This window comes from Tenrec ecaudatus, chromosome 16 (assembly GCF_050624435.1).
Source record: "Tenrec ecaudatus isolate mTenEca1 chromosome 16, mTenEca1.hap1, whole genome shotgun sequence".
In the NCBI taxonomy this organism is placed as follows: Eukaryota; Metazoa; Chordata; class Mammalia; order Afrosoricida; family Tenrecidae; genus Tenrec; species Tenrec ecaudatus.
In genome coordinates this window covers 22,049,200-22,065,054 of record NC_134545.1, presented here as the reverse complement: position 1 = coordinate 22,065,054, position 15,855 = coordinate 22,049,200, and the positions used below count along the sequence as shown (strand labels likewise).

The window sequence follows — 15,855 nt, the reverse complement described above, 5'->3', positions numbered from 1 at the left end:
GTTTCAAGTGGAATGACAGCGTGCTCAAAATTGCTAAAGCGATCTTAAAGGAGGATTAAATGCAGTAGAACCACCACGTCCTGAGTTCAAAACACACTTAAAGTGAGTCATTGAAACTACCTGGCATTGGCATGAATAAGCATATAGACTAATTTTATTGGAAATGAAAGTCCAGGCTTTAATCCATCCTTCTCTGGAGCACTGATTTCCTACAAGAGGTCTGGTCTACTTAAGGGGGAAAGAAGAGTCTCTTTGAAAAGAAAGAGTCTTCAAGGTCCTGGGAATTTGGGATGACCTCATACAGAAGAATGGCTGCATTTTGTCAAAGTGGATGCATGCTGTTGTTTTCACATCTGTGGAGACGTTGACAGGAGAAATCTTGGAAGTTCCTTCAAGGTTGTTGGTCGGTGCTTTGGCCTGGATTCCTCGCATGGAGGCCCTTGTAGAAGAAAGGTCGCTGTGATAGAACCTGATGGACACTCAATAGAGTCGTGGAAGGTTTTAGCCTTGGGGGATCTGAGAAAAGAGAAGGCCCTGAGGTGATGGGGAAGCTTCTTGGTGGACCTGACACTGAGGCAGGAGCTGTCCCTGAGGACTCTTGTCTCCATGTCACACAGTGACTGTGTCAGACTCAGACAGCAGGGGGCCCCATGGCCCATTCATGAGGGGACTGGGGTGCTCAGAGCTGGGCCTGGCCCTGCCTGATGGCCTCAGTGGAGGATTCACAGACCACACCTTTGACTTCACCATCCCCCAATCTCCCTGCACCACAGACCCCACCCTGCCCTCATGCCCCAGACGTTCTCAGGCAGAACGTGGACTGTTTTCCTTCAATCTGTGCCCAAAGAATCTTTTCTTTCTTTCTGATTCCTGGTATGAACCTTTCCCCTGTACACAGTTGAACGTCATTAGTTGTGCTTCTCTGAACACCCAGTCTAATACCAGGCTTCAGTCCATAAGGTGGAGAGGAGGTTGTCCAGCTCAGCCTGGAACACCCACCACCCCGCAGCACATCCAACTCAGGTGGGGGGCTCAGTAGGTGTCTGCCAAGGACAGACATGAGTCTCGCTGCACTGGGTACATTGTATTGGACCAGGATGGGCCTGGACTCGGGAGTTGACTGAGCATCTGTCCATCTGTCTCAGCCTAGGAGTTGCAGAGGCCTCACCTGGTGATGACCAGGAAAGAGAGGCTGCGGGAAGCGCCCTCCTGTGTGTGAGACAACATCAACCTGAGGGAGTCTGATTATTGAATGTTGTGACTGATAGGTGCGGGTGAGGTGGTACGTACACAACCCTGTGTGCAACAGAACTAAACCCTGCCCCCTCCTTCACCATCCTTAACATGGGTTCTGACGTTGGGCCCATTGTTGCAGCCTCTGTGTCCACCCATTGCAACCTCTCCTTAAGTGGTGACCTTCAATAAAGTATTTCTTGAGTTGAACATCCCAAAGGAATACACCAGGTAAGAGCAAATCCATCTGCAGAGGGCGCCACTCTGACCAATGGGCTGTTCTCCAACCCCTCTGACTGCGCACCAGAGAAATAAGGAGAATCTGTAGGGCATCCTTCCAATATTTCCCAACCTTCACAGACCTTTAGCATTTTTGGTTTTGGTAAGTGGAAATGCTTTCTCCACTTGCAGTGTTCCTTTTTTTTGGTCCCAAATAATGAATACTGGAATGAAATAGAGACATTCTTTCAGGGTAGAGCGTATTCATGTTTATTTATTTTATAACAGCTGAACAGCACTCCTGCTTGAAGATGAACCAAAATTAATTGCTCCTCTCTTTGTTTGGAGTGGCTCATCATAAATTCTTCCAGGCACCAGGGGTACCTGGAATGCAAATTTGTCCAAGGAATATAAACTTTTCCATCGCACCCTCCTCAAACATTCAGCGTGCCTGAACTTTCTGCCTCGAAGCACATGCTGTAACAGTGTGGTTGGCCACTGTCTCTGATCTCTGTGTCCTGTGCTTGGAGAGTAGCCTCCCACAGCGGAGCACTTCATCCAAGAGCACACAGGACGTTGATCAACATTCTGGGGAAGTGCTGACAGAAGCTGAAGGTTCACCCAGCCGACTTGCTGGAATGTATGTGAGACTCCTCTCAACAAAACCAGCGCAGGAAAAAGAACAAAATCTCTCCTGAGTCCTATGGGGGACTCACCGAGCAAGGAGACCGCAGGTTCCCAGGGACGGAACATGTCGAGGGAGAGGGTCCAGGAGTTCCTCCATGTGTGCTGGTCTTTGTCTGCACTTGGCTCTTGATCTGAAGTCTTTGAAGGGGACTTTGTATATGAGCACTTTGTAATGACCTGATGGAGAGACAAGAGCACAGGGCACATGCAGCCCTGAGGTGTCTGAGGAAAAAGCAGCAGGAACAGGAGGTGCTGTGGCTGACACTGAGGTGCAGGCTTTGGGCAGAGCAGTGGGGAGGCAGGAGCTGTCTCTGAGGGTCTGGTCTCCAGGTCTCACAGGGACTGGGCCTGAGTCTGGGCAGCAGGGGGCACACGTGGTCCAGTTCTGAGGAGTCTGGGTGCTCATAGTGGGGAAGTAGACATCTGTCCCTGCCTAGTGCCCTCTGCTCAGAGCTGACAGCCCACAGTCCACTGCCAGCAGCTGTGAACCCCCACACCCCTGGACCCACATAGACCCACCCCCTTGACAAGCCCTCTTCACTCTCAGGCAAATGGTTTGTTTAGGAGCCCAGTGTGCTCTGTGGGGACTTCATTTACATAGAGGGCCCTCCCTTCTCTCAAGAGTATGAAGAGGGCACTTGTAAGTTTGGGGCAGCTCTGCTTCAGCTGCGGGCCCTCAGAAGTCAGGACTCAGGGACAGAAGTCAGGAGTCTTCAGCATGGCCTGCTTCCTTCTGTTCCTCACTGTTCTTGCTCACTGCACAGGTGACTAGATTGGGGCCACTGGAAGGGGTCCTCAGAGTTTCTTTCATTCCTGTCTAGACCTCACCATGACCACCTCTCTGTCTGCCCCACTCCAGGATCCTGGGCCCAGTCGGTGCTGACTCAGCCTCGCTCAGTGTCTGGGAACTTGGGCGAGAAAGTCAGCCTCTCCTGCACTGGAAGCAGCTCCAACATTGGGGGTTACCCTGTGAGCTGGTACCAACAGCTCCCAGGCACGGCCCCCAAAACCCTCATCTATGGTAATAGCATTCGGCCCTCAGGGGTTTCAGATCGATTCTCAGGTTCCAAGTCTGGGAACTCCGGGTCCCTCACCATCACTGGGCTCCAGGCTGAGGACGAGGGTGATTATTACTGTGGAGCTGTGGACAACAATGAAGGTTTCACAGTGCTTCAGGCCAGTGGGGAAGTGAGACATAAACATGCTGTCCCCAATCATGGGGCTCCCTGTGCAGCAGCACCCTCAGCCAGGACACCTGCTCCTCCTTGTTTGGCCAAAAGCTAAAGTCTCAGACCCGCTCTAGGGAGCGTCCCTCTGCTCTCACGTTCGACCCCTCATGTCTCTTCTTTGTAGCAGCACATTGTCTGGCGTTGTGAAGTTGATCTGGGTTTCTATACAAGACATTGTGCTTGACGGGGTCATGGCGGAAACAAAGTTAGAGACCCAGCTGGGTCTGATTCTTCAAAGTTCACTGACTCTTGATCTGGTCCACCACACCACTGACGAATCCTTACTATGTGTCACATGCTGAGGGTCTCAGGACATAGAGACGTGAGGCTTTATATGATCATGTGTCTGACCCTGGAATGATGGAAGAGAGAGAGAGCAAACAAGCATCAATCATTCATTTGCATCCAGTCAATGCTAACTCGGCAACATTATAGGACAAAGTAGAACTCCCATTTCGGTTTCAGAGGGTTTAAATCCTTACAGGAGCAGAGTCTTATCTTTTCCTGCTGTAGTTGATGGTTTTAAACTCTGACATTGTACTTATCTTTTCAATACTTATATCACCACTCCAGAAAATATTAGTACCAATAAGAATTAATAGAAAAGGTTAAATAGGATAAACTTTGTTTTTCATACCATACAGACACATACAGACTGAAAGTCACACACACGTTTCTTTCATAAATATCCTCCTGTGGCATTTCAGGCCTCCTGCTGAAGATGGACAATGAAGCCCAGGGATACCTGTCCTTGAAGAAAAGTGAAATATTCAACAGACAGGGCATCAAAATCACGTATCTGTATCGGCACTGGCACACACACACACACACACACATACATGTCCTCTGGGACAAGCTGAAGTTAACAGGAGGAATATTACAGACATAATCATGAATAAGAAAGGGAAATCCCACTTAACGTTCCAAAGACCCTCCAAGAAGCAGTTTCAAAGGCTGTGAGGTGCATCTCTCTGAAGCCTTTCCTGGACTTGAAAGCTGACAGGAAGAGCCAGTCCACCCACAGCCTGCCTGTCCTCCCTCTCCAGCTTCTCAGACAGAGTCCTGGGGGAAGCGGGGTATGCTGGGGGCTGCTAAGGGCTGGTCAAGAGTGGGAGCCCCCAGCTGCTTCTTGGAGCAGTGTGAGGAGCCAGACCAGGGCTGCAGAGGACATGGGGTCAGTTCTTTCCTACCCTGGAACTCCTGGGACAATTTCAGCATTGGAGTTCTGAAGGTTCAATGTTAAATATACTTCAATTCCAGGTCCCTGACTGACATTTTGGTAAAGACCAATCACACACTTGATGCCCAGCTGAACCATTCTCCCCATGGGGATTGAAATGAGACACACAGCTAGAGGGTGTGAGAATGTGTCACCTAGATTCCCCTTTAAAGAGAGGTTGCAGCTCTAGCTCTTTGTGGCTCAGTGGACACCTCCCCTGTGAGTCCATCAGAGCCTCTTCAGTGCAGAGGGCCCTCCCCTGAGGCAGGCTCTTCCCAGGTCAACTCTACCCAATGGCTGGCGGACAGGAGGGTGCAGAGGCCAGGCCAACTACCATGCTGTTGCTGGGTGCCACTGGGCCGGTTCTGACCCACAGAGACTCTCTGTGCTGTGGAAGGAGACATTAAACGTCCACAGTCCTGCCCAACCCTCACCGTGGTTCTTCTGCTGGAGCCCGTGTCTGTGGCCCCTGGGTCATTCCATCTTGTCCAGGGCCCTCCTCCTTTTTGCTGCCATGGACCATTCTACCCAACATGACGTCCTTCTCCAGGGACAGCTGTCCTCTGACACCATGTGCACAGTAGAGGAGAGCACGTCTCGCCATCCTGGCTCGAAGAAGGATGTGTCTCTGCTTCGTCCAAGACAGAGTCATTCAATACCAGCACCATATTCAAAGGCACCAACCCTTCTCAGACCTTTCTTAGTCAATGTCCCACGTTCACATGCAGGTGCGGTGACTGACAATGCCCTGGTTAGGGTCAGGCTCCTTAGAACCCAAAGTAACGTCTAATTAAGAGGAAAATATGATGTCCAAATGACATCCTGAAAAGGTCCACTGCCATTCCCTCAGAGCCCACGTGCATCCTGGATCTAGGTGACTGCATGCACTGTCCAGAAATCAGAGGATCTCTTGGAGCAGTGATCTAGGAGTGTGGAGTAGCTACACTTCCCACCCTCTGTGTGATCGTGCTTGTCCAGTCTTTCCAAATTTGTGCTTTGTAACTCTAAATGTCCTATTTCTAGGATAAGAAAGGCTGACTCAGCAGAGACTAAGAGTTCAATTAAACTCCAGCTGTAGTTCCATCACAAATCTCATGGAAGAGGCCTCCAGTCAGAGTGAGGAGCCACCAAACTGGGACAAGCTGCTTGCTGGAATCATGAGATTGATTTGACCCATCTCACCAAGGAAGGAAGGAAGGCAAGTGTGCATTTGATGCAGCTGTGACCCAGGCCAGATGGGAGCAGTGCACGGACTGACAGTGCTGGATGCAGAAGGTTCCTGTCAGGACTCCCCACCTAGGGCTAACCTCTGCCTTTCTCAATAACTGAGTTTGATCTATTTCGTTTCATGGGATCTTCAGTGAGAATTCAGACCTGGGTAGTCTTAACTCAAAGCTAAGGAGTCAGACACTGGGACTTCTCAGTCAAGCATAAAGGCAATGTCCCCACAGGGTCCTGGAGCCCTGACCACAGGCCACAGGAGGCCCTGGAGCAGGCTGGCTTTGGGAGCAGGATCTCACAGAGCCTGATCTGCATTACCTGGTAGGTGCCCTCGAGTGAGGTCTTGTCCAATTTGGACACAAAACATAAAAACAGTGTAAATGACAGTTGAGGAATGTCTGGAAATCCAAATAAGGCTTGAACAGGAATATTATTCCAGATTTCATTATCCACATCAAAGATAATATTCATGCCATCCTACCAGAACAAATGCAGCTTTTATATTGTCTGTGCTTATAATCACACCCCACCTGCTAATTTTTGTCACCTACTTGTATTTGGAGCTCTGTGCATTCTTTCCATCTTCGTCTGCTGCTTCCTGCATCACTCCTCATATGGTGCACACAATCTTTCAACAATGAAATTCAAGAACTTCCATTTTTTCTCCAGTTCTTTCGCTTGAAACAGGTGGCGTTTGAGCTTCCATTTTGGTTCTCTAACTCTAGGTCTTTGCATATTTCATTATAATATTTTACTTTCTCTTCTTAAGCTGCTTTTTGGAATGTCTGCTCAGCTCCTGACATCCTGGTTTCTTCCATGGCCTTCGCAACTCTATGGCTAACAGCAACACTCAGAACGTCCTCTGACATCAGCCATCCTGACGTCTCTTTCACATCTTTGTAACGACCTTCTGCTTCCTCATCTGTGATGCTCTAGGTGTCGTCCACAGCTCATCGGGTCTTCTGTCATTAGTAAATAACTTTCTGGTGTTTTCTGCTTTCAGCCAAGATCCATCTGCAGTCAGCAATGATATTCCTTGCTGCATGCTGTTTTCTGGGCCCAGCATTTTTCTGTTCCAAAAAGACCTAGTCAACCTTCAAGCAATTCAGGAGGTGCATATGAGTCAGAACCCATGGTCCTGAAGGAAGAAGTTCAAGATGCACTGAAAGCAGGAGCCAGAACAAGGCTCCAAGAATTGATGGAATAACAGCTGAGAGGTTTCAATATTTCTTCTTGGAAGAAGTACAATCAGAATGTACCTGAGAGGCAAGGATGGAGCAACTTCATCTCACATACTTTGTATATGTTGTCAGGCAAGTCCAGTCCCTGGAGGAGGAAATCCTACTTGGTAAAGGAGCAAGGCAGCGAAAAGGAGGGGGATATTTAACAGGATGGATTGACATGGTGGCTGCATCAGTGGCTCACATATACCAATTGTGAGCATGGCACAGGACCGGGCAGTGTTCCGTTCTGCTGAACGCAGGATTGCTATCAGTCTGAACTGACATGATGACCCCTAACAACAAGTGACTTTTGAACGGATTCTTTTGGATTTTCCAAATAAACTACTGTGTCGTTATATCTGATCTTCTTCCTGTCTAACTGGTGGCCTGAGTTCCTGCTGCTGTGATCTCCTTTGAGCCTGAGGAACTCGGGCTTCCCCTCCTTGTTTCCTGGTGGCCAATCCCTTTGTTTGACGATATGATTATTTCCCGCATTACTCAAGGGCATTTTTTTGGATACACTGTTTCTGATAACTGGTCATATTTCTTTTTCTTTCAGTACTTTCAAAATACTTGACTCTCTTCTGAAGAGAGTTGTTTCCCACAGCATATCAAGGCTTATTCAAATCATTCAGTTTATAACATGATAATTATATTCAGAATGTTTCAAGAGACTATATTGACTGTTTATTTGCATTAAAGTGATCATAATGCATAGGCTTATTTTCCATTGTTTTTGTATTGTCTGAAATTAGATCCGTATGTTTTTGCATTTATCTCTCACCCAAATCTGCATATTTTGTTCAAGTTTTCTTAAAGTTGATTCCGCTTAAATTTTTCCTGCGGCCATAATCATTACTTGCTGGAATTTTTGATAAGGTTTAATAAAGTGCTAAAGTTTTTTTCCCTACTTCTTTCTTCCACTTTTTATCTCCATGATTCAGACGTGGTCGTGTCTATTTCTCTGTCTTTACAGAAACTCAACCTTCTGTCCTCTTAATTCTGCTCTTCCCCCATCTGTCTAATAGATCTAAGTCACTGCTCTCTCTCTCACTGCCTTCAGTTCCATGCTGACTCAGGGCTGCCCTACACGACAGGGTGGAACTGCCTTTCTGGGATTCCAAGACTGTAAATCATTACAGGAGTAGAAAGCCCTGTCTTTCTTCCAAGGAGCAGCTGGTGGATTCAAACTGCTGTCCTGGGAAATACAGCCCAACTTGAAACCCCTACACCACCAGGGTTCTTTCTTTAATGTGAAACCACTTAGATATTATCTTTTCAAATAGGATTTGTGTCCAAGCAAAGAGATGGCCCCATGGGATGGTGAGCGGGGCAGTGGGAAGACAGAGGGGTGGAAGGAGTGCTGGAGGACTCTAGTCTCCATGTCACACTCTGACTATGTCAGAGTCTGGGCAGCAGGGGGAGCCCATGGCCCATTGCTGAGGGGATGGTGGTCATCAGCTGGGGAGCAGCCACCTGGCCTTGCCTGTTGTCCTCTGTCTGCTCAGAAATTAACAGCCTACAGCTGTGACTTACCACACGCCACAGGATCCACAGAGCCCCACCCTGCTGGTTCTCTTCAGGCAGAGGAGGCTCCCCAGGTCCCAGGTAGAGGTCACCAAGCCTGGGGGCACAGAATTTGCGTAAAGGGCCCCTCCTTGCTGGCAGAGTATGAAGAGAGCATTGGGGATATTGAAGAAGTTCTGCTTCAGCTGTGTGAGCTCAGAAGTCAGGACTCGCAGGACAGACAGCACCATGGCCTGGTCCCCTCTCCTCCTCACCCTCCTTGCTCACTGCACAGGTAACTAGTTTGGGGCTCAACAAAGGGTCCTGGGAAGACACCAGGGCCTTGTTACTGTCCTTCCTCTAGACCGTAGGATGGTCACCTCCCTTTTATTTACTTCCAGGATCCTGGACCCAGTCAGTGCTGACTCAGCCGCCCTCAGTGTCGGGAAACCTGGGCCAGAAGGTCACCATCTCCTGCACTGGAAGCAGCTCTAACATTGGGGGAGGCAACTATGTGCACTGGTACCAGCAACTCCCAGGCACGGCCCCCAAACTCCTCATCTATCTTGATGATAAACGACCCTCAGGGGTCTCAAGTCGATTCTCAGGTTCAAGTTCTGGCAACTCGGGCTCCCTGACCATCACTGGACTGCAGGCTGAGGACGAGGCTGATTATTACTGCCACTCCTACGATGATAACCTGGATACTCACAGTGCTCCAGGCCCACGGGGAACTGAGACAAGAACCCTTTGTCATCTGCTAGAAGGGGACGCACAGCTGCCCCTGCTCTGACCCAGCCTGGTGCTTCTGCTCCTGCTGTGTCTCCCTCGCTGGGCCAGCTCCTCCATTAGGCACCACAGGAAGGGCAGTGTCTCCTCTCTCTTTGGCCAACAAATTCACTCAGTGACTCCCCTTCCGGGACACAGTGGAGCAGAGGGTCCTGAAGCTCTTCTTCTATTCATGCTGGCAGTGTCTTCCCCTGAAAATGGCCTGGCTGGGAAAAGCCAGCAGGGACCACATCACACCTAACCTGACTATGGAGTCTTGTGTCTCCATCATCCACTGTCCCCAACTCTCAGTCATTCCCCTGCTGTGGCAGATTAGTCAGTTGCCTGATTTCCTTATCTTGCCACCCCTCAAGCCTAATTAACAGAAGATAGAAGAAATGCACTGAGTCACCATCTGACATCAACAATGACAACCATTTAAGAAGAGACAAACACAAATGCTCGGAGGATATGGAGGGTTGGGGACCCTCATGCACTGCTGGTGGGACTGTCAATACAGGCGACCACTGTGCACCCTGCCATGGTGCTTCCTCCAACAACCAGAGAGAGAAATCCCATGTGACCCAGCCATGCCTGACCCTAAAGTGGTCAGATTCGTGCCATGAACAGACCCATGCCAGACATGTGCGTTCCATTGCTGTCTGCAAGAGCCTGAAGCTGGAAACCCCCTAAATGCCCAGCAGTGGAAGAATGGAGGAACGCACTTTGGGAGACACACAATCAACGACTAGGCCAGGGGCAAACAGCACGAAACCAGTTCGTGATGTGGATTAACCTGGAGAACAATCTGCTGGGAAAGGAGTGAATCACAAACGGGCCAATATTGTATGACTTCTGGTTACAATGAAATAAAGAAAGTGGGGAAAGAATACAAGGCTTCTCATACCAAAGGGAATAGACTTTTGAGATCACCAAGCAGGTGAAGGCAAAGGAGAGAAGATGGAGCAATAGGGTTGGGGGTTGACAGGTATTTACGAGGATGCAGGAGGAGATAAAGGTTCACACAGACAAAACGAGAAACCAAAGGAAGGGTTGGGTGAGCTATTTGGGGAATTGGTATGTAGTTTGAACTGTGGGGTACAAAATGGATGATCTGGAATGTAAATCCCCACCTGACTCACAGTAATGAAACTCTTTCAAACAGAAGAAGAAGACGTGAAGGTACTAAGAGATGTGGTTCAAGCTGCACTAAAGTGGAAGCTAAACATCAGGCTACAGAAATGTATGGCATATCAACTGGAGTGTGAAAAACATCTGATGCCGTTCTGGAAGCACACACAGCAGCCTAAGTCAAGAGATATCGAAGACAGTGACCAACTGGCCAGAAGAGCTCCTTCACGGTCCAAGTCCACAGGAAAGATGGCCCGAGAGAGTGGTGAAATTTTCAAACAACATCTTTCATTTGATATGAAATTCACAATTTTCCTGAACACCACTCAAAAATGGTTGCAGCAATTCATGAACATGGAGTTGCCAGAGTCAAGTCAGGTTCAGCAGAGGATCAGAACCAAGGACAGCACCGCTGAGTTCACAGGGATGTGTCTGAAAGCAGAGAATCCTGGAGAGAATTCCCTTGCCTCTTATTGACTATGTAGGGCATTAGAGTGGGGGATCATAGCAAACGATGGAGGACATTTGGAAGAACGGCAATACCAGCACACTTACTTGTGTTCATGGGAAACAAATATGGGCCAAGAGGCAATCAGCCATATTGAAGAAGGGAAAGCAGAATGCATTGAAATCAGTAAATATGTGCATCAAAGTTGCATCACTATGTTTATTTAACAGTATGCTGAGCTAATAATTGGGAAGCTGGAGTATATGGAGGAGAGTGAGTCATCAGATTGGAGGCAGACTCATGAACAACCTGCAGGATGAAGATGAGACCAGATAATGTTGTTATCTGTAGGGAGCAGTCCTTCAGTAAAAACTACCAATCAACATGAAATGAATTCTCACAAATGAACCGATTAACAGTGTCATAGTAAAAGGAGAACAGATGAAATTTGTGAGGAGTTCTTATTGATTGATGCACAATCTACGTTCATGGTTCTGCTGCACAAGACCACTCAGTGCTAAAGAGCAAGTTGTCTGTGTGAGGACTAAGAGATGCCCAAGTCCTCGTGTTCTCTGCTGTTTGATGGGCCTGTGGAAGCTTGTCCGTGTATCAGGAAGGCTGGGAAGAATGGGAGCATTTGATTGATGGAGAACGTGGGTGAAGCATATTCAAAGAGCAACAATGTGGTGGAGAGAAATCAACTACTTATGGTTCTTCTGTTCGTTTCTCTATCGCTCCTACGAAACAGGCTGCGTGAGATCATCCAAATGATGTGTAGACGACTCTGACTGAGATCAGTCAGTTTGTCCTTCCCCTGGGCAGTAGAGAGCCACCTCAGAGCAGGAGAGGGAGTCCTGTGATGGTTAGGGGAGAAGGTTCTCCAGGGGAGTGCTGTGAGCTCCTTGCTCATCTGCTGGCGTCAACACAGAGTCATGTGAGACAGAGCCGAGGAGCAGCGACAGAGAAACAATGAGGCCGAGCAGCGGGCAGCAGGCCGACTCATGGCGCAGGGAGGCAGGGGCTCAGGGACCATTTGGCTGAGGGACCAGATAAACCCTGGGCTGCTGGCTGTCAAGAGGAGCTGCTGTGGCCCGAAGACTGTTTCCTCCATGTTTCATAATGCCTGTGTGTGGTCGCCTGTGTGGTTTTTCAAGCCTCACTGCCCTCAAGGTGATTGTAACTCATTGACACCTTCTGGAGAGATTAGAACTACCCTTCTGGGATTCCCATCCTGTAACTCTATACAGAATGACAAATCCTGTGACCTTGCCCAATGAGCACTCACAATCATGAGCACTGTCTGTGAGGTCTGTGTGGCCACTGAGAACCTGAAACATGGTGAGATACGTTACGTGCTGTCACAGGAAGGGCTGGTGTCAGAATAGGGTGAAAGGGAATAGAGGGTTGACACAGACCTCAGCTCTGCCTGTATCATGTGCCCTTGAGCAGGTGAGATGTTGGATCCTTCTCCCTAGTGAAACAAGCAGAGGCAGATGTGGTCCCCACTATATTTCTCATGAAGTGGGACACAGGTACTTAGTATCATCCATTGATGGGATTGAAAGGTATTTTAATGTTCCATAATGTTTATGTTGGTATATTTGTGGTCTTACGTCACTGACTTGATTGTTGAAAGAGACCTAGAGGCAGGATACACTGGATACTGGCTGCATTTTTATAAACGTTTCCCCACAAAGCCTTTTCATGTCTCAAGTCCATCTTCTAAAACTCAGTAGATGCTCGAGTCTATACGGACGCATAGTGACCCACAGGACAGGATGGACCTGCCCCATCTGGGTATTTGAGACTGTCCCTCTTCCATTGTTGTTGTTAGGTGCCATTAGGTCAGATCTGCCCCATAATGACCGTATGCCCAACAGAATGAAACTCTGCCTCATAATGGTTCCTATGCCTGAGCCCATTTCTGCAGGCAACGTGTCAATCTACCTGCTTGAGGGACTGTTACCTTTTCCTGCAACTCAGTGCAGGAGGAGAAAGCCTCACCGTGCGGCGTGGCTCAGATGAGCTCTTTACTGTCCTGTCGCTCTCTAGTCTTCCCCCCCCCCATCACTCATATGACCTTTATTTGTTTTACCTCATTAAGTGTGCAAGATTTGTGTAGGTTCATCTGTATATTTAAGATCATGGGTACATGAAAGGCAAGATAGAAAACCCTTCAGAAACAGTAGCATAAGTAATGGTTCCTTGAGGGTACAGGAAGAGAGGAGCGGGAGGGGAGGGAGAGGGAACTGATGGCTTTGAAGGTTGTAACCCCGGTCCATGGGCTCAAACAACAATGTTGCAGGGTATTGATAGAAAGGACTGTGTAACACTTGGCAAAAAGGAACAAAGGATAAGGGATCCAAGGGGACAGGGGATTATGAAAAGGGTGGGAGAAGTCAAAATAAAGCAGATATCAAAGAGTTAGGGAAGAAGGAAAATGTTTTAAAACGGATGTGGTAGCAATTATATATTACTCCTTGGTATCACAAAAGGTGGGGTGTTATGCTTTCGGTAAGAGCTCCCAATTAAATATTTTTGTAAAAAATAGAGGGATAGGAAGAGACTGGTTACCAAACAGTGTGCATTGGAGAGATGACTATAGAAGATAAACATGATAAACCTGACTTGAAAGGCTGAAACCTTCTCAGATGAGCCCTTCTCTGAGGCACGTGGGGCCTGATCAGGTGGTCAACATTTTCTGTAGTTTTTTTGTTTGCTTATATTGGATTTAATCTCAGATGTATTCTATCATTAGTAGCGACCCTCTTCAAATTTTGTTATATGTTTTTCTGCTTTACAGTACAAAAACCCCAGAATTGGTGAACCTAAAGGAAGTAGAATAAGGCTTTGGGCAAGTACAGTGGGGATGGAATAAAAGTGAGCTGACATCAAGGAGTTCCAAATGGAAAAAAATGTTCTGAAATTGATCGTGGTAGCAAATGGACAATATCACTTGATGTGACTGTCCTTTGGAACACTGTGATATCAGTACTGGCTCCCGATAAAATGGTTTTGGAAAAAACAAACAAACATGGGGATGCACATTCATCATAAACTATAGTGTCCACCATATACCTTTTTATAATTGACCTGGAGGAACATGCATCATGTCAAATTCACTGTCTGACTTAGAGTTTTTCGATTGCACCACGCGCTTGCTGGTCATGTCCCAGTTAGTCAGTGTTCATCGTCTGCCAAGCAAAGTTTCCGTGTCAGTGATTTCTTTTGTTTTCTTGAGGATCTTCATGTCTGTTCTCTGCTAGGATTGTTGGCTCCCTAGCTTGTTGTAGCTGATGCTTCCTGGTTCCACGACAACAAGGGGAAACAAGCTGCCCACAGTTGACTGTCCCTGTGTGTCTAGAAGAGCCGGGAGCGTCCTCAGATGCAAGCTCTCTGGGGCCTCCTAGAGGTTTCTCAGGCATGTGGGGCACTGCCACTAGACATGTCTCCTTCCTGCTGCGCTCTAGAACATTTGGTGATTTAGCCTACTCACTCACAGGATGTTGGGGGTGGATGCAATACCACCAAGGCATTGTAGGTGTGTCCTTCCACCTCCCCATTGCCTGTTGATTCTCCCATGGTAGCCTCTAGTCCACCTGCCTCTAGTCCCTTATGGAGCAGCTCTCTGTCCAGAGGAAATCACACAAGATGAAGTGGTCCCTAAACTTGTCACACTGCAGTGAAGGACCCCCTTCACCTAACTTCTGGTGTCACAAAATCCACAGAATAACTGTGGGAGGCTTCCACCTCCAAAGGAGACCTTATTCTGTCCCTGGAGGTGGAGGGAACAGTGGCCAGGACAATGGTGGGTGAGAATTCTCTGTCAGGATCACCTGTGATCGTAGTGATGGTTGGAGAGGACTTGGGGCAGGTCAGAACAGCAGGGGGCACTGTGCGCTTGCTGCTGGGCGTCAAGGATGGGACCCAACACCTGTCTCTTGGGTGGAAGTCAGACTCACAGTGAAGGAACTGGCTCCTCTCAGGTCCCTGGGGAGCAGAACTGACCCAGCCCAGCCCTCCCTCATGGGACACCCAACCACAGGGGATGCACATAGGATTCAGGGCGACACTGGTTGGCCAAAAGAAGAGGGACATATTTGCATGAAGGGCCTCTCTCTCCTCAGGGACTTAAGGGGAACAGGAAAGGCCTGTGTTGTGTCTGGTCCTTCAGAGCTCTAGGGAGTCTGCACCATGGCCGGGACCCCACTCCTCCTCCTCACCCTCCTGCTTCACTGCACAGGTCAGCATGGTCCCAGCACCCTGACTCCCCAGGTCCCTGAACTGACTCCCAACCTCATTTCTGGCACCTTCTTCTCTCTTGTCCCTTCTCTGAGACATCATGAGTGTCTGTGTTTTCAGGGTCCCTCTCACAGTCACCCCCAGTGCTGACCCAGTCGCCCTCTGCATCCGCCTCCCTGGGAGCCTCAGCCAAGCTCACCTGCACCCTGAGCAGTGCTCATAGCAACTACATCATTGAGTGGTATCAGCAGAGAGCAGAGAAAAGCCCCCGGTTTGTGATGGCAGTGGGTAGCAGTGGCATGAGCGGATCCAGAGGGAACGGGATCCCAGAACGCTTCTCAGGCTCCAGCTCTGGGGCTGACCGCCACTTGACCATCACCAACGTCCAGGCTGAGGACGAGGCTGACTACTTCTGTGGAGTCTCTCATAGCATTGGAGTGTCTTTTGGGTAAAGCACAGTGACCCAGATGGATGGGGAAGTGACACAAAAACTGTTGTCTCTGTCCTACTGACAAGGTTGATGAGAGTCTCCACACAATGTGTGTGTACTCAACCATTAAAATATGTTATTTCATGAGAGTAGTCGAGGGGAACCGAAACCTATGGTGAATTCGGCCACGAACTCTCTGGTTGTTAGGTTGGCAGTGCCAGGCTTCTCATGAGTGCACTCAAAACTCAAACTCACTCCACCATGTGGATTCTGACTCACCATGATGCTGCAAGACATGG

The 15,855-nt window shown here is 48.6% G+C and overlaps 1 gene segment (V, D, J or C); it reads left to right on the top strand.

The window, feature by feature from the left end:
* Window positions 1–15,078: 15,078 nt before the first annotated feature.
* Window positions 15,079–15,578, top strand: LOC142428537 (immunoglobulin lambda variable 4-69-like). The segment is given in 2 exon segments: window positions 15,079–15,127; window positions 15,247–15,578. Coding segments are annotated over 2 exon segments (381 nt in total).
* Window positions 15,579–15,855: the final 277 nt, after the last annotated feature.